Source organism: Juglans microcarpa x Juglans regia, chromosome 3D, assembly GCF_004785595.1.
Source record: "Juglans microcarpa x Juglans regia isolate MS1-56 chromosome 3D, Jm3101_v1.0, whole genome shotgun sequence".
NCBI classification, from domain to species: Eukaryota; Viridiplantae; Streptophyta; class Magnoliopsida; order Fagales; family Juglandaceae; genus Juglans; species Juglans microcarpa x Juglans regia.
The window spans coordinates 22,026,718-22,046,000 of NC_054598.1; the positions used below are offsets into that span (position 1 = coordinate 22,026,718).

General features: G+C 36.9%; 2 protein-coding genes across 2 annotated transcripts; both read right to left on the reverse strand.

Moving 5' to 3' along the window:
• Positions 1 to 14,937: 14,937 nt before the first annotated feature.
• Positions 14,938 to 15,372, reverse strand: LOC121255137 (uncharacterized mitochondrial protein AtMg00310-like). Its single transcript, XM_041155417.1, has one exon. The coding sequence runs from the start codon at positions 15,370 to 15,372 to the stop codon at positions 14,938 to 14,940; it is 435 nt and encodes a 144-aa protein (XP_041011351.1).
• A 3,029-nt stretch (positions 15,373 to 18,401) lies between these two features.
• On the reverse strand, positions 18,402 to 19,178 carry LOC121255138 (uncharacterized protein At4g02000-like). The gene has a single exon (XM_041155418.1). It carries the CDS (start codon positions 19,176 to 19,178, stop codon positions 18,402 to 18,404), a length of 777 nt encoding a protein of 258 aa, XP_041011352.1.
• Positions 19,179 to 19,283: the final 105 nt, after the last annotated feature.

A 19,283-nucleotide genomic window follows, 5' to 3' on the forward strand; every position in this document is an offset into this window, starting at 1 on the left:
GCAAGACCCTAGGTCTACATGTCTCAATATAGTCTTAATCTTGCTCATACCAGCAGATAGGTTGTGAGACCATCGAGCACACCTGTAAAAGAAAAATGGGGGCACTATATTAAATCTCTCCGAGAGAAGATCGGCATAGTAACACCCCAAAAAAGTATCTTGTTATGCCCTAACTCAATCTCCATAAAACATGTTGTATTCATAGTTATGTCGCAACTCCAAAGAAGCAACACAACTTGCTGATAATGAGTGCACACCAATATCGATGTGTTACCAAATAGTCTTCCCTTGACACTCATGTCAGACACTGTCTAGTCACTTTCCTTACAATATCTCTTTAGACCGCATTATTTATGGTCATAGACAACATGCCATAGTAGTAGACACTAAAGCATCAACCTCGTGACAGGACTGGAATGGTGAGAAAGCAGAGATCCATTCACTCACCTCTATTGTTGGTAAAAAAAGTACATGTAATATGAAATACATGCTACATTGTAGTTCTCTTTAAAAAAATGAGTGTATGTCTAGTCTCAATATATTGTACAGATCTTAGTCTAATTGCTATCTCAGCGCCTAATCCGAATCCCTCCATTTGCTCGCTGTCCAAAACACCAAAGAAGATCTCGCATCTGGCTAAATCACAGGCTATATGGATTGTGGGCTTCCCATGTATGGTCTAAATAAAAATAACAAAGACGTCATCTTAGCCAAGCTAAGGTGATATATATATTTGTGTCAACCATCTCTATATGCTACACAAGCATCAAGGGATACACTACCTCATCCCTGCACCCTATCTAAGCGCCAAAGGCGATCGCTCGTGAAAGTGAGCCGATATAAGCATGTCGACATACCTTTTTCACTATAACTCCCAAATTTATGGTGAATGTGTGTGCTTACCAAAAAATGCTTCTAGCCACACCACATGATCATAAAATACATCAATATCATATGCACGATGAGCAATACCATGAGGGAGAGAAATCATATGGTCAATTACAAATGATTAAACCACAAGTCTCAAGTGGTGTTTAAGAACTATTTCTCTCTATACGCATTCTTATGTGTAGTAGCTTTCTAAAACGTGCACCTACCAAGAGACTTGTATTTTCCATATAAAAAAACCTTTACACAACCATGAAGTCAGCAATTCATCTTAAATTTCACTTAAGGTCGAACTCACAATATAAACCTTTGATTCTAGTCAGCAAGTCCAACTGCGACTTTTAAGAATCTATAAGCTGATCCCAAGTATCATTCAACAAATATAATTTGAGACTTAGGGTTTCATATGAATCTCTTGTACTTAAAAACAACATGTGAGATAACCAAATTTTATTTAATTATTAAGGATAAAATGATTAGGGCCTTTGCCCCAAGGACAATCACAACAGACTAGCCATGACTTTGTCCAAATCAAATCACAAACTCACTTAATCAAATAATCCATATTTACGCTCTAACTAAATCTCAATCTCTAACTCTCATGAGCAAACCATAATAGAAACACTAAATATTATAGGCAAAAATAGAATTTTTGGTATTCACCATCTCATTAATTGTCAATGGATTTTGAACAAGAGCTTATAGAAACTGTTTTTTTCTTGTAAATAGTCTCACAAGACATGAAATCTGAGCTACTTTTCACAAACTCATGTCCACTACCTCGTAATATGGAAAGCCACTCATTAGACGACAATTAATAATATAAGAGAACCAAATTCATCAGCATTAACTCTCTTAATAATACACTTTTGTATGACTGTCAACAGTGTTAAAAGAACCCGTTTTATTCATTAAGTTGTTAATAATAACAATTAGGTACATTCGGTATCTTTAAATAGATTATTTGTTTAGGCCGTATGTAAACAGTATCAGCAACATTTATTTATTTTTTGAACCAAAACAATACAAGCAACAATCGTGCGCGCATAGCACTTTGCACCTAAACATCACAAAAGTTAACCATCTAATTCTTTTACGAGAATAAACTATTTAACTCCTTTCAGAAAAATTTCTATCAAATGTGTGATCAATGGTTATCTAAAGGCAACTCAACTAGTGCCAAGAGATGGATTTATACCTTTATTAACTCCAATTTTCTTTTATTAATTAGATCAACAACCCCAAGTTGGGTTATATAAATGAAGTGAATCTAAAATTCTATGTTAGGACTCCAACTATTTGATTTCAATACCTTAAGTGGAGCACAATTACAAATATTCTTTTCTAATCTCTAAACAATGAGAGAATATTGATATATAGCTACCACGTTATTTATGAAGATCTTATATTCCTCTAAATTTTGGGAGTCACAATCACTAGCGATACACCATCATTCGAAGATATACTCCTACTAGTTGATGGATTATTCCCACTATTTTAGGCGACCTTTTATATAAAAAAATTGAAAATATTAATATAGAGTTAATGTGGAATAAAACACTCTTTTCAAAAAATAACTGTTAATGAAATCCACAATAACCCATTGTAACACCCCGTTCCCAACGGTTAATAATAAAGCCACTTTTAAAAATTCTCAAGAGCAGGAGTGCTACTACTGAACCCTGACTTAAAAATATTTTCTTTTATTCTAAAGGAAGCGCTCGATACAAAAATTCTAAAAATAAAATAATTATTTATTAAACTACTGAAATTATAAAAGAGAGTATGCAGAAGCATTTATTAAAATTTCTAAAAGCCCGCGCCATAAAAATCATAACTTAAAATCTATGTATATGATCTAGGCCACTGTCATGCCTGTCCGGACTAAGTCTCGTCTTGCAGCTCTGTCATCATAATTATCTTGACCTGGGGTGGTTTAAAAATATAAAAAATAAACTAAAATGAGTCGATGACTGAGTAAGAAACCTGTCATAACGTAAACATACTTAACATAAGATTTTTCATAAAATATTTTATGTTGAGAACTTAAAATAATGACTAATCATACTAATGCTCATGCTATTCATGACTGATTTATCTGAATTAACTGAATGATCTGACTTATCTGGCTGGCCAACACATTTAATCTTGTGTGCAAGGTTGTGCACTAACTTCCTCTGCTGCAGCAAATGAAGCTGATTGTGCAGTACTCTGGCGTACTACGATGGACCACGCTTGAGTCCGTGGCTTGTATGCCCACCCTGAAGCTACATTGTTACCATGCATCTGAATGGCCATCTGGTTAACTGTTATGAACTTATCTTACACTTGGTCTAATGAAAATTTAAGTGTCTTATGCAATGTGAGATGCATGAGATGCACAATACATATATAACTATAATATGCTAAATGAAAAATGATGAATGACGTGATTGCAAATATCATGACATGCGTGGTACGTAAATACTGGCTTCGAAAGAACTGGCTTTAATAATAATACATATAACTAGCTAACGTATGCAAATCCTAATTTATGATCAAGCTATTTACCTTGTAGTATTGCTTCCTAAAATTCTCGACACAAGATCAATCGCGGTGCTGGATTGGAAGTTCTATGATTTTTTTTCTAAATAACACACGAAATGTAGATATTTATAGAGAGATTTGGGAAAGGGTGATGACCGGTTTCAGTTGGACTCGGTTAAATAGTTTTAACGTGAAGATGACTTGTAAAACTATATCCTTGTTGTAATAGGATGTCAACAAGTTCGAGTTCGAGTTGGACTCGGTCACGATCATTCAAGAAGAGAATTTGAATTTAAAAATATGATCTAGTAGCTCATTCAATGTAGGATTGACAGTGACTAAGATTGCGTAGGGGACTTCAATTAATGATATTTTAAATTGAAATAAATTTATAATGGCCAATCTTTAAATTCTAAAATGGGCCTAATTAAAACTCCTAATCAACCTTAATAATTTATCGCTCATAGGCTTATTCAATATGGCCCATTAAATATAATTTAGGCCCAATAAAAATTATTAATATCTCGATGTTAGAATTATTGGGCCAGGTTGTTACACCCACCCTCGTTGAAAATATGAATTTTCTTGACTCAACCAAAACATACTCAAGTTTAGATCCTCCATATTTCCATCATAATTGAATTCACGTTTGCACAAAATAATCATTCAGGCTTACTAAAAGGCAAAAGAACTTGATCTAAGGACAATATGTTAGAATTGAGGCTGCATTCCTATATTACATCAACCTAAATGTAATATAACAATTACTTAGTGCCATAATTCACTTGTAACTCTATTATCAGCAAGTCATAACACTGCGAGATAATTGCTCTCATCATATATCTCATACAATTACGATTATGAAAATACTTTATCTCAAAAATATATTTTCCTTTTGATTAAAAATAGTTAAAAAAATTTCTTTAGAATCACAAATATATGATGAGACAATTTGTCTTATTTCATGTCCTTAGTATGCATGTATAGGAACTTTAGCGTAGAAAATGCTCATATTATCATTTTCTCTTCAATTCTGCTAAATAAATGAGAGGGGTCTCTTTAGCGAGAATATCTTCAATTTTTCAAGTTTCACACCCATCATCTTATGCCTCCACGACACATTTTAGTATATCATCACTCCACCCGAGAAATAATATCACTAAGTCAATGAGTGACCATTCAACTCTTAAACCTCTAGCAATTCTCACTAACACCATTGTATACATTGAGTTCTAAATCTAGGTATAGACTTTGCCAATATTGTGTTACAAGCCAAAAACACCCCATGTGCAATAAATGCAGTTTATGATGTTGTAGCAACTAATTAGCAATATTCCTATTTCTCACTTACTCAATATTTTTTGTATTCTCCAATCCACTATAGTAGAGAAATAAACTTTGCGAGAAATTATCTTAGCCTAAAACCTATCTTCCATCAGTGCAACCACAAACAAGATTTTTAGACTTAATTAAGTCATATCTAATTATTCAAACTTTTGTCGTAGTTACCATGCAAACCTCCAAAGTGCTTGGTATTACATTACTCTAAAGGGTGCTCCTAAGTTCATATATCTACAAGAACCTATTTGTTGTTGCTAGAGAGAGAAAACTTGAGCAAGATTACCAATACTAATACCACAGAGAAATGCACTGATAAAATCTTTAAAATGAATGTGCCAATCAAGAATGTCCTCAACACGCTTGCACATTCAGATTTTAATGTCCTGATTTGCTAGCCATACTAGCAAGTTTTAGAGAGTATATACATATTTATGAGTTAATCTAAGTTACTTCAAGTCTATAATGTTCAAGCTCAAATATAGGAGCAGTTAGTCTTTGGATTTCAAAAACAATGCACAACTTCCGTCATTAGCCATAAGATTCTCAAAGGCAAAATAGTGATTTGGCTCTATCTGATAGTTGATCCCTTCAACATATATGAAAATTGAAGTGCATGCATCCCACACACACTTTCAATTTTACTCTAGACCTTTCAGAGGTTTTCACAATAATGATGGTCTAAGACTATTTGACACTCATAATAATCTTGATTTGTTTCCAACTATTGCTAATGGAGGAGATTAATGTGACAATTAAGTTGCATACACAATCTATAAGCTTTATTCTAGGTTATCTCAAAGTTACTAACCTATGAGTATTTAATAGCGCACACATATAAGAAATTTGACTCATCAATCTAAGTCTGAACAAAAATAATTAATACACGTCGCAAGATAAAAAATTCGTCAAGTTTTCTAATCATCTCTTGTGGCACAATGCCAAATTATTAATTTCTAATTTAATTTTCACACAAATTCATATCGTATAAGAGATTAATTCTAAATTAATCTCAACCATATTTCTACTAGGATAAGCAATCTACCGAATTAGTCACATGTAAAAACAATTTTTTCCTATATCGAAGAAATCCATTTGAGCTAATCATAAGCATGGACAGTACAAACTCGGGCTACTTGAGCTACTTATCACGTTCTAAAAGTTTGAAGACTAATTCCTAAAATTAGCCTAACAAATACTAGTAATAAAATAAGCTCACATGCAAAAACTCGGAATCACAATACGTGTACACAATTCATCACATTTCATCCTAATAATTATTATTCACAAAAAAAATAATAGTCTAGGCAATTTATAACACAAAATAAATGCCTAACAAATGTGACAAAAAATGATCTCATAATATCATGGCATGCATGTATTCAATAACCACATGCAAAAATTATTTCAGAGTAATATTCATGTGCCACAATTGCATGTATTCTAGCCCAATGGTTGAGCTCATTACCTTGTGTGTGAGGTCTCGGGTTCAAAACACTACAAGGACGATTAGCCAAAAAATGTTTTTGATTTAGCTTCCCCCAGCAACACTGTTAGTGGGTCACGCCCTCCTGATTGCCCAAATTTAGAGTAGGCCTTTGCCTGTTGGGCTCACGGCCCAATTTAGGTCTTGGGTTGAAAACACTAAAAGGACCTTTAGCCAAAAAATATTTTTGATTTAGCTTCCTCCAGCAACACTGTCAGTGGGTCACGCCCGCCTGATTGCCTAAATGCAGAGCATGCCTTTGCCTGCTGGGCTTAAGGCCCAATTTCGCCTAGAGCCCCCCCCCCCTTTTAAGATGAGCCAATATAAAATTAAAAATGGCCCATACCCATATAAGCACAAAAAATATTTAAAACAAGTCCAAAGCCCAAACCCATCACTAAAGGAAATGATCATCTTCTTCCACTCACCCGTATAGGGTTTCTTTTCATCTACCAAAAAAAAAAAATTTGCAAAGGGCTGCCGCCACCCTATGTTTGCATAATGGAAAGAAAAATTTTTTTGAGGCATATGGAGCAGCCATCACCACTGTTGCAGGCTCACTGGACCGCTCCATGTGTTGTTGCAATGCAGTACATTGGCTTGGTGTGTTCAGCTCTGTGACAGTGTGTTGTACCAGCCTGGTGCATGCTTTTCTATGGCAGAGCATGGCAGGCTATGCCATCCAAGTGTGCGACACTGTATGCAGCAGAACCTACTGCCTTGGCCTGAGTGGCACCAGTCACAGCAGAGCTTGTCGTGACCTGTTATGTGGCTTCCCGTGCAGCTGCGCTGCCCTCATTGTTGCTCCTGCACCATGTTGATAGGCATCTCTGCCTCGAGGCTGTATTTTACCAGTGTTGCACCATGACAACATTGCACCAATGCTGGCTGCACAGCACCCAGATGGTGCACAACTTTGAGAGAGATTTCACTTTATATATTGAAATTTCTTAGCCTTAAGAGGGGAGAGACTATCTATATAACCCCTCTAATTGTAACCCCCGATTGGCCTTAAAGGCCAACTATCAAGGTTCACCCCTCCGTCTTCCCTTGAAGTGGCTATTATGCTACTTCATATTCCCTAACCAAGGGAAGACGAATGGGTGCCCACTATGGGTACCCCTTTACTACAATAACTTTGTCTAAATATTTTGACAACAAAATTTGACTTTTTGCTAATATTTTTATAAAGTTTGTATATAAATTTATCAACAATCAGATTCATAAGAATTCAAGTGGCATGTTTTATATTAAGAATATGATTTGCTCTAATCTCTTTGGGTATTTTCAATATTCTCATTATACATATAGAGATAATACACTATAAAAAAATAATAAATAAGAATTTATTGTGGTTTGTACAAGTTAAGCCAAGTTTTATACGAGTTATATCGTTTAATAATTGATCATAATTTTGTGTTCACGAATAACTGATCATTTAATAAACAAATCAAATCGAACTCGAGTTTGATCGAGTCGATCTTGAGAGGTTTGTCGAATGGTATTGTTAATTTACAGCCCTAATGCTGAACTGAAAGATGCTTATACATCTCAAATGCATATCTTTCATTGGTTAAAACGTGGCATATTGATGCCAAGTGACAACCCTTCCATTAATTTTCTAAGAGCATTCACATCTCATTCCCCATAAAATTTCCTAAATTTTAATTAAAATACATCATTCCCTAAATTTTATCCCAAATTTTACCTATCTTAAAAAAACCTCATACATCCCATTCCCTATATTTTCTCTATCCTAGTAAAATAATTTTTTCCTTTTCATTCTTTATTAATTTTTTCTCTTACTTCTATTTTCATTTTTAACTACTACATTTTTTTTCCTCTTCTTTTCAAAAATCACATTTTTTGTCTTCTTTACAATGGTAAAAATTTTTTGTTTTCTCTCTAACGGTAACATTTTTTCGTCCTATTGTAACGATAACTTTTTTTTTTTTAAATAGGCATTTTGGTTACAATCACATTCTCACATTCTCTTGAATCTAACCCCTATTTCATTTTACAAATTTTCAATTTTCAACTTTATCTCCTACTCACTTCATCAAATGGCTCATTCATTCTTCAACAAGTTGTTGATTATCTTATCATCTGAAGATGAGTTGGAGGTTATTCTTAATGATGATGACGGATCAACATCCCGGCGTGGTCGCAATCGACAGCGTTGTAAGTATATTCGGCGTGATCATATTCAAGGGCATGAACAGCTATTTCATGAATATTTTACAAAACCAATCGTATATCCCTCAAATCTTTTTCGAAGGAGATTCCGTATGAGTCGTCCGCTATTTCTTCATATTCTTAATGAGGTTTAGGCTTACGAGCCCTACTTCATCCAAAAAAGAGATAATGTCGGAAGACCTGGTTTATCTTCTATGCAAAAGATAACTGCTGCCATTAGAATACTTGCGTATAGAGTAACTGCTGATTTTATGGATGAATACATACGAATGGTAGGAAGCACCACAATGGAGAGCGTAAAACAATTCGTGAAGACAATTGTTGCTGTTTTTTCTAATGAATATTTGCGGTCTCCAAATGGTAATGATATTGCTCGATTGCTCATAGTTGGTGAACAACGTGGATTCCCCTTGATGCTCGGAAGCATTGATTACATGCATTGGAAGTGTTAAAACTGTCATGCTGCGTGGAAATGTATGTACTCTGGCCACTGTCGTGAACCAACAATTATTTTAGAAGCGGTTGCTTCGTATGATCTTTGGATATGGCATGCATTTTTTGGTTTGCCTGGTTCACATAACGATATCATTGTGCTAGAGAGATCTTTTATTTTCAAGGAACTAGCACGATGTCGTGCTCCTTCAGTAAATTACTCTGTCAATGGCAATGAGTACACAATGGGGTACTACCTTGCTAATGGCATTTATCCAAAATAATCAACTTTTGTGAAGACAATTCTATCTCTACAAGGGAATAAGAAGAAACATTTTGCAGCAGCACAAGAATCAGCACGAAAGGATGTAGGGCGTGTATTTGGGACGATTTGCTATCATTCGTGGACCTTCATGAATGTTCAAGATCAAAGATCTTACAAATATAATAAAAGCATGTGTTATTCTATATAATATGATATTCAAACACGAGCATGATGATAATCTGGTCCCGAACATTGAGTATGATCAACTTGATGATGAAGTCTTGGAATTGTCGCGCAATCGTACAACCGAGCTTATGGACTTCATCCAGTAGACTAACAGCATAATATTTGTATTTTCTTAGGGAGAACTCAACACATAATCAACTTCAAGCAGATCTTATTGAATATCAATGACAACTCTATTCCTAACAGTAGACTAGCAGCATAATATTTGTATTTTCTTCATATTAGAAGTGACTATATTTTAGTTTATCAAATTTCCATTCCCTAGAGATGTTCCATCAACAGAAGATGAAAAATATGAGATGTAATATTAAGGGGTAATTTGTAATAGTTTCTGTAATTGTAATGGTCAATTTCCTGTTTTCAAAATAAACATGCACACAATCCAATGGCTACATCTTTAAACATTTATTATAAATGTTTAACCGCATCCAAGAAAAATTAAATTGACAGAGTATCAATAACATCCAACCTTCTAACATAAATATAGAACTACTTGTCTTAAAAAATTCAAACTATCTTAGTATCGATAACATCCAACCTTAGTAGAAATTGTAAATAGTACACTCATCCATATAAAATTGTAAGAAACAGAAAATAAAGAAATAAACTTTTTAAAAAAATCAAATCACAACAAATCTTCTGTAGCATTGCGTCTCGCATTGATTTCCCTCTGCCGTTGTTGGAAATATACCTGCTACAGTCCAGGCAAGGTACTCACATCGATCATTATAATGAGCTCATCCGCTTCCTTCTTGGCTAACTCTACTTTCTCCGCCTCCAACCTCAGTCTCTCGTCTTTTTTACGGATTTTATTTTCCTATTTTTCCTGGTCATATTCCATCTTGGTGGCCTTGAGGCGAAAAAACTATTTCTCCTGAGCACATGACTCCTCCAAAAGCGTATACTTCTGCTTGCTTAGCGCAACAATCTCCTTAGCTGGCCTGCCTTCGGCCTTTCATTTTCATTTCTCAGCTTTCCTTCCCATTGGCCGCTTCAAATACCGAACCTCATTGTCTAGAACATTCTCCGCCTCGAGATAAAAAACTGAATCTATTGTAGCTCCTAAACATCGAGTTGGGGTCGGAGACGGGGACATCGTCGATCTTCGCTTTTAACTCTCATTTGTGCAACGCTGAATCCATTTAGGTTGATTATTCAATAGGTGCCAACAATACTCGAACTGGAATGAGTATTTCTCTAGCAATTGGTACATGACCTTGAATTTGTCAAACTTGCATGTAAACAAAAGAAGACAATTAAATCAATTGAGATAAAAATAAATTGCTATGTAAAACAAGTAAAAGTATCGATATTCTTCCTTGTCTTACTCGGTCATGCCACTTTGATTCAACCCTTTAACCTGGGCTAATTTCGGACAAAATTTGTTTGTTGCCTTTTAAATGGACGACCACCGATGTATTAAAGACTTTATGATTCAATCATTTGTGGTTTGTTTAAACTGCTAGAAGTATTCAAAATTTTTTTTCCCAAAGTTGGGAGTGTTTTTGGTCTGTTTCAACAATGACATCAAGGCTACAATTAAGCCATGTGGAGTCAAGTAACTTGTCTTCTTCGGGGGTGAAGTTCGCACCCCTGGCTACTTTCCTTACGTCAAGAGAATTGTTATGGGATATGGGTGAAGAGTCATCAACAGTCGTAGGAGACTGTCCACTTTGACCACTATAAGTGGGGTCGAGTTGAGGATCTTGACTTAGGAGGTTGGTGAAGTACATATGTTTAGGGTCTTGTGAATCCATATCTAAAAAAATATACACACACAAAATTCGATATAAATGTTAGACACGTAACAACAAAATTTGGGGTGATTTTGTAGGCAACTCAGGAACCAAGCGGTACCATGTTGGAAATTTGGCACCCTCCAATGGCTGCAAAACCGTTTGCCACAACTTATTGGCAGTCCGGATTACCATGCCATGGAGGAGCTAACCAAATTTCCTGTGTCACCATCTTGGATTTGTCATCATCACAGCCAATGAAGGTAATCCAACAAAGGTTAGGTGAGGCACATTACTTCTTGATCACAAGTCTTATACCATGGTTGCATGCATTAGGTGAGGCACATTACTTTTCTATCACAACAAAATTAGAAATATATTACAAAATGACTGCAAAACCTTAACCCCAATTGCCTTTTGTGAAAAAAATCACAGAATGTTTGATAGCCATCATGGTTAGGATTACCTCGCCATATGGATCGAGCTCTACTAACACTTGTGAATTAACCCCCAAAGTATACAAATTGCTATGTGTTGTTTCAATGCTATGTTTTGTTTCAATGCTTTGGGTTGGTCTATGAAAACCCATTTCCTGGTATAAAGTTATAAACAATTAACCATTAGCATTGAAACAACAAATAAGACTTGACACAGCACATAAGCAATGACATAACATATAACACAACATTGAGACAGAGCACAAGGGCATTGAAACATAACACAACATTGAAACAGAACATAGCAATGAGTCTACACAGACCAACCTAAAGCATTGACACAACAAATAGCATTAAAACACAACACATAGTATTGAAATAACCCATTGCGTTGAAACAACACATAAGAGCATTCGCAGCCCATTCTACAATGACACAACACATAGTACGTTTGGTACAACAAATAAATATTGACACAATACATAGCATTGAAACAACAAATAAGCACATAACACAACATTGAAACAGAACATAGCAATGAGCGTGCACAGACCAACCCAAAGCATTGACACAACACATGGCATTGAAACATAACACATCATTGAAACAAACATAGCAATGGGTCTGCACAGATCAACCCAAAACATTGACACAGCATTGAAACAGATCATAGCAATGGGTCTGTACAGACCAACCCAAAGCAATGACAAGGTACATAGCATTCAAACAACAAATAAGCATCGGGCAGAGCACAAGGGCATTGAAACATCACATATCATTGAAAAAGAACATAGTAATGGATTTGTACAGAAGAACCCAAAAAATTGAAACATAACACATCATTGAAAGAGACCATAGCAATGGGTTTGCACAGACCAACCCAAAGCAATGACACAGCACATAGCATTCAAACAACAAATAAGCATTGACAGAGCACAATGGCATCGAAACATAACACAACATTGAAACAGAACATAGCAATGGGTTTGCATAGACCAAACCAAAGCAATGACACATCACATAGCATTCAAACAACAAATAAGCATTGACAGAGCACAAGGACATTGAAACAGCACATACCATTGAAACACACACGAAGCATGCAAACAGAACATAGCAATAGATCTGCACAGACCAACCCGTGGGTGTACAGACCAGTCCTTGCATCAATCGAAACATCACATAGTAATCAAACCAAACAGAACACGAATAATCTCAGTGGACATAGCAGTAATACCCATTTCCAATAAGAAAAATGCACAAATCGAACCCATATAGGTAACCCGTGAGAACTCTAGGGTTTTTCTTTTTAAAAACCTAGATCTCAAAATCCAGCCATGGAGGAACCGTATTGGGGGTCAAATGGGGTAGAGAACCTCGGTGTAGACAGCCATGGAAGATCGCAGATGGAGGAGAGTTCTCCATGGGGGAAGCCGAACAGTCGTGACTACATAATGGGCATAGGGGAACCTATGAGATTAGGGAAACTGAATGTGAGGGAAGGGATTGGACTTATAGTGATGAGAGGATGGAGATGAGGTCGTCGATGGTGGCCGTGGTGCGAGGGAGGGGCCAAAACCACGAACGCAGCCAACAGTCGAAGGAAGGGGACGCGGAAGGGAACCCAGAAACCAACCAACAATTTCGGTTTGGAAGGAACAGTCGATCCCCATATTTGGGGATACACTATAGCATCCCCATCCATTCACCACAAAATGGGGAATGGAATGGGGAGGGGTTTGGGCAAAAACCCCATATTTTTCCCTAAAATTTGGGGATTTTGGAGATATAGAGAACGGGTTGTGAATGCTCTAACAAGAGATTGACGGACGAGAAATAATATTTGCAATCCTAGAGTGTACAAGTCTCGTGCCTTTGAAAAAAGTGGATAATTGTGACTCACATGAAAAAAAAATTATTTTTAATAATAGACCCTACTTTTTTTCAAAATAAGTACGCGAGACTTGCACACTCTAAAATTGTATCTTGTATAACTCTTGACGAGTTATCCAAGTGCGAATTTCTTAAAATACAAATATCAATTTTGCAAAATTTGAAAACCGAGCTCTTAGATTGCAAAACTGATACTTCTTTTTTTTTTGAAATAAACCTCAATACTTCATTGATCAAACTTTAAGTAATACAAAGTTTATATTTTTCCAGGCAGTTTACAATAAAAACTGGAATTTTTTCAATCCATATCTTAGCTTCTACTAACTTCAAAGTTTCCTTAGCTAGTGTGTGAGCCACTATATTTTTTTCTCTATATGCAAAATGTAAAGACCAATTTGGTCTATTTTTGAACACTGAACGTATATCTTCAACTAAAGAACCAACACTGGACAGATCTTCCTCCTCACTGTTAATAGTTGTAACAATAGCCTCGACATCTCCTTCAAACATAACCTTTTGAATGTTCAACTCATTACACAACTCCAATGCCTTCCAGAGTGCATGACATTCTACCATTGATGGATCTTGAACATGCTTCCTCTAATCACAAATAGCCACCATTGCCTCTCCCTTCTCATCTCTAATCATAATTCTCACTCCCATTCTCTTTCTCTTTAAATCTAATGATGTATCCCAGTTAACCTTCACGAAATCAACCTCTGGTTTTTGTCATTTGTGTTTGTTACCGTCTGCATTTGATGGATGATCATCCTACCTCTGTGCCCTTTGTGAATTCCTATACTCATCAAGCCATACTTTAGCTGAATTAAGGATTTTCCTAGGACAAGAGAATTTCTCCTCGAATACACTTTCATTCCTCCTAAACCACACTCTTCTGAATATGACTGCCATATCTTCAAGCTGTGACATATTTAATCTTGCCATCAATTTCTCCCACTGCTGCATAAAGTCAACCTCCTTACAGCTCAATTTTTGTACTATGCTTCTCTCATCAGCCCATATATCGTTTGCTATTGTGCACTCCCAAAGAGCATGCATGACTGATTCTTCTTCTGCAAAACAAATGGGGCAACTTTGGTCCTGCACTATTTTCCTTTTGAATAAGTTCTTCTTGGTGGGAAGCAAATTATTTCTTGCTTTACATAAAAACAACTTGAACACTCCTGGAACTTCTAGATCCCAAATATTCCTTCATCTCTTATCTTCCATTTCTGCATCTGAACATGAACCTTTTCTACTTCTCAGTCTTTCAAGTTGCAAATAATATGCACTGCTGACAGTAAAAACCCCTTTCTTTGATGGACCCCATATTATCTTATCTTGTACATTTCCTCTACCTAAGGGAATATTGAGAATTTGCTCAGTCTCTTCACTTGAAAAAATGGATCTCACTCTTCCTTCATCCCATACCCTATTTTGTTTGTCAATCAAATCTTCCACCTTTGAATCTCCCCTCTGTACAGACATTGCTGACTAAACTGAAAAGGATGATGGAGTTGGCAACCATTTAGAGCCCCAAATCTGAATCTTACTCCCATCCCCCACTCTCCACTTTAAGCCTTCATGAAGCAGATCTCTTACAGACCAAATGCTCCTCCATATAAATGAGGGTTGATAGCCAAGTTTTGCCTCCAATAAATTTGATTGCCCAAAATACTTCTCCTTAAAAACCATAGCTGCTAGAGAATCAGGATATTTAAGAAGCCTCCATCCCTGCTTTGTTAAGAGAGCTAAATTAAAGCTCTCCAAGTCCCTAAATCCCAGGCCTCCCTTTCCTTTTTGCAATCCCAAATATTCCCATTTCTTCCATTGGATACCCCCATCCTTATGTTGTTTCCTCCACCAGAATTTAGAAAATAACCCATTCATATCCTTGCACAACTTCGCAGGAAGCTTGAACACGCTCATGGTATATGTAGGGATGGATTGAAGTACAGCCTTTATCAATACTTCTTTTCTAGCTTGTCAAAGAAAGCTATTTTTCCAGCTGGAAATCCTCTGCCAGACCCTATCTTTTAAGACTCTAAAAGAGTTGTATTTAGATCTTCCTACCAGAGCTGGAAGACCTAGATATCTCTCATAACTACCACAAACAACAGAAGCCCTAGCAGCCATAATCCTTCTCTTATCTTCCTCCTTGGTGTTGCTACTGAAAAAGATAGATGTCTTCCTTTTGTTCAGAAACTGTCCTGAGGCTTGTTCATATTTGTTTAACAACTCTTGAATCTTATCCCATTCTTCCAATTTGCCTCTTCCAAATAGTATAAAATCATCTGCAAAGAGGAGATGATTGATACTTGTCCCCCCTCGAGTCACTTGCACACCTCTAATCAAATTCTGTTTCTCATAGCAGTTAAGCATTGAGCTCAGCCCCTCAGCACAAAGGATAAAAAGGTAAGGTGACAAAGGATCACCCTGCCTTAACCCTCTTGAAGGCTTAAAAATGTGACCTACCTTTCCATTAATCAGCACTGAAAAAGTTACTGAGCACACACATTTCATGATGAGCTTTACCCATTTCTCACAGAAACTAGGCCTTAACATTACTACCTTTAAGAACTTCCATTCTATTCGATCATAGGTCTTGGACATGTCCAACTTGATGGCCATACTTCCCACCCTCCCCTTCTTCCTTGTTTTCATGGAATGTAACATTTCATATGCTATCATAATGCTGTCACTTATCATTCTTCCCGGTAGAAAAGCACTTTGAGTGGGAGAAATGATATTTGGTAACACTTTCTTGAATCGTTAGTGATGGTTTTTGATACAATTTTATAAATGACATTATAGAGACTGATGGGTCTAAAATCACTAACCATCTTAGGGTCTTTCACTTTAGGAATCAAAGCAATGAAAGTATAATTAAGAGCAAAGTCCATAGAGTTACCATTTAGAACAGGTAAGGTTGCCTGACACACTTCCTCAGCTACCACCTTCCAATGATTTTGGAAAAAAAAGGCTCCAAACCCATCTGGACCCGGGGACTTTAAGGGTCCCATTTGCTTAACTGCCTCTTCCACCTCCTCCCTTGAAAAGCTCCTCGAGATCCAATCATTCATGTTTGAGATAACCTTTGCTTCAATGCCTCCAATACAGTCCTCCAAATCCACTCTATTTGGATTGTTTGTCTAAAAAAGTTTCATAAAGTACTTTCTGAAAGTTTTCTCAATTTCTTCATGCCCAGTAACTCTCCTATTGCTTTCATTCATCACTTCTTTAATAAGATTCATTTTTTCCTTTGGTTGGCACAAGCATGGAAATATTTTGTATTTCTATCTCCAAGCTTATACCAATTTGTCTTTGCCCTCTGTCGCCACCTCAAATCTTCTTTATCCAACAACAGGTTCAATTCTTCCTTCACTCTTCTTATCTCAAGTGCATTACTACTATTTTCATCCTCTTGTAGCCTCTACAGTAGTCTTGATTTTTTCTCACTTTCATTTTTTCCTTCATTACTTAGCTTTTTGCTCCACTTCTGAAAAACTGCTTTACTATTATCCAGTAACTTCACCACCTTGTTTGAGGGATTCCTCCCCACGACTTCCTTCTTTCTTGCTGTCTTTAAAACCAGTTCACAATCATCTTCTAAAGCCCAACTTGCCTCATACTTAAATGATATCCTCTTAACCCCTTCAGCTTCTTTTGCTTCTGTAAGTGAACTAACAAAGATTTATGGTCAAAAGAGCTAACCACCAAAACTTCAACCCATGACTCCTTATACACCTCTCTCCATACAGGATTTGCAATAGCCCTATCTAACCTTTGCTTGGTAAATGATTCATCACCATGCAGATTGCACCATGTGAATTTGTCAACCTTCCAACCCAAGTCATAAAGGTTCCCAACATTGAGAGCCTCCCTAAATAAAGTCATCTGACTCTCAGGTCTAACTCTTCTCCCTTCTTTTTCACTGTTAACAAGGATTTCATTGAAATCCCCCACAACGCAGCTCCCAACCTGAGTTTGTGGTTTAAAAGATTTCAACAAGTTCCATGATTCCTTCCTTTTAGTTGTTTCAAGCAACCATAGTAACAAGTTAGCAACCATCGTTTGTCAACCCCTTCATCCCAAATCCGAGCATTAATATGCCTTTGAGAATAATTCACAATTTCTATTCCCACATTAATATTCCAAAATAATGCAAAACCACCCTTTTTTCCCACTGGGTCCACAGTAAAACAGCCCTCACAATCGAACCTCTTCTTTAGACACTCAATCCTTTTACTTCTAATCTTGGATTCCATGATGAAAACCAAGCTGGGTTTATTTTTCTCTGCCATAATGCAGAGATCTTGAACTGTTTGAGGATTCTCCAATCCTTGGCAGTTCCAACTTGATTTTCATAATGCATGGCGGGGTTGAAACTCAGCTTCCGCCACTTCAACCACACTGTCTTCTCCCTCTGCACCACTACTTGATTTCCCTTTTTCTCTTTTTTTCCCACTTTCCTTTCCTTCTAAGACAGATTCGTCATTCCTCTTTTTATTTACAATAATAACTGCTGAATAATCCTTCTTTCCTTGCTTTTCTCTTCCATGTTCCTTTTTTTATGGTTTGCTCAGCTCTCTTCCAACTCTTATTCTGAACTGTATCCTCAATAGAACTTGGCTCTCTCTCCCTATTTTCAATGCTCATACCACTTGCTTGAAAAACTCACTACTCTCTCAGCTCCACCTCAAACAGTTCTATCATATCTTTCTTTACATGATTTTGCCCTATCCTTGCATTCATATTCACCTCCTCTTTATTAGTAGTAGGAATAAACTCCCCTTCCCTCACATTATTAGAGCTTTCTGAAATATCATCTTTTCTCTCTTACTCACCTCTCAGTTTTTCCCCCTTGCCTCCATCTCCATCTCTAACCCCCTCTTCATCTTTATTTTCTCTACTTTCCTGACCTTGAGACTGCCTAGTATCTTCCCTCCTCCAATTCTTTAACCCCCCTCTTCCCTTCTGAAAAAATTACTAGAATTCTTAACCCTTTGAAACTGAGTAGCCCTCAGCCATGCACCATATTGCACTTCCTTGTTTTCTGAATCTTCCAATACGCTACAACATCCATTTGTCCAGTGAACAATGCATCCACAGGAAAAACAGATGCGTGGCATTTTCTCATAGCTAAAAGGGACCCAGACACTCTCTCCCTTTACCTCCAGAGTACGATCTCTTGCCAAAGGCTGAGTCAAGTTCATATAAACCCGAACCCTCAGATAACTCCCCCATCCATAACCATCATCCTGAACATCCACTTCCTCAACCTTACCAACAGTACTACCAATCTGTACTCCTCTTTCTTTTGTCATGCATGATAAAGGCAGGTTATGCATTCTGATCCAGAAGCTTTCATGGTCAAAACTTATGCGATGCAGAGGAATATGAGCCTCAAACTCCCTCAATGCTAACATATTGTTATCAAAGAGCCAGGGCCTTCCTGCCCAAACTCTTAGCTTATCCTCTTGGTTTTCAAAAACTAGGACAAAGATGTTCATACTAACCTTCATGAACTTAGCTGCCTTGTTGATTCTCCATATCTTCGCCATTGTTGCCTCCAATGCCTCCCTGCTAATGGTTCTGGACGAAACCATTCTTCCCACTAAGCTTCTTTGCTCCTTGTACCTCAATTCCTCAGAGACATTATCTTCTATTATAATATCAGAGACCTCCTCTTCCAGTAGCCTTAGTTTCTTCCATTTATCTTCCAAAACCTCCATTGCTCACCCACTCCCCTTCTCAGAGACCACCTTCCGAGCACCTTAGATCCCTTCCGTCGAGAACCTTCTCCGCAGATACACTCGCAGACACCTAAAACCACCGTA

Bases quoted from the DNA above. Each gene is read 5' to 3' on its own strand.
- LOC121255137 (XM_041155417.1), bottom strand. From the start codon at position 15,372: ATGAGCGTGTTCAAGCTTCCTGCGAAGTTGTGCAAGGATATGAATGGG.
- LOC121255138 (XM_041155418.1), bottom strand. From the start codon at position 19,178: ATGGAGGTTTTGGAAGATAAATGGAAGAAACTAAGGCTACTGGAAGAG.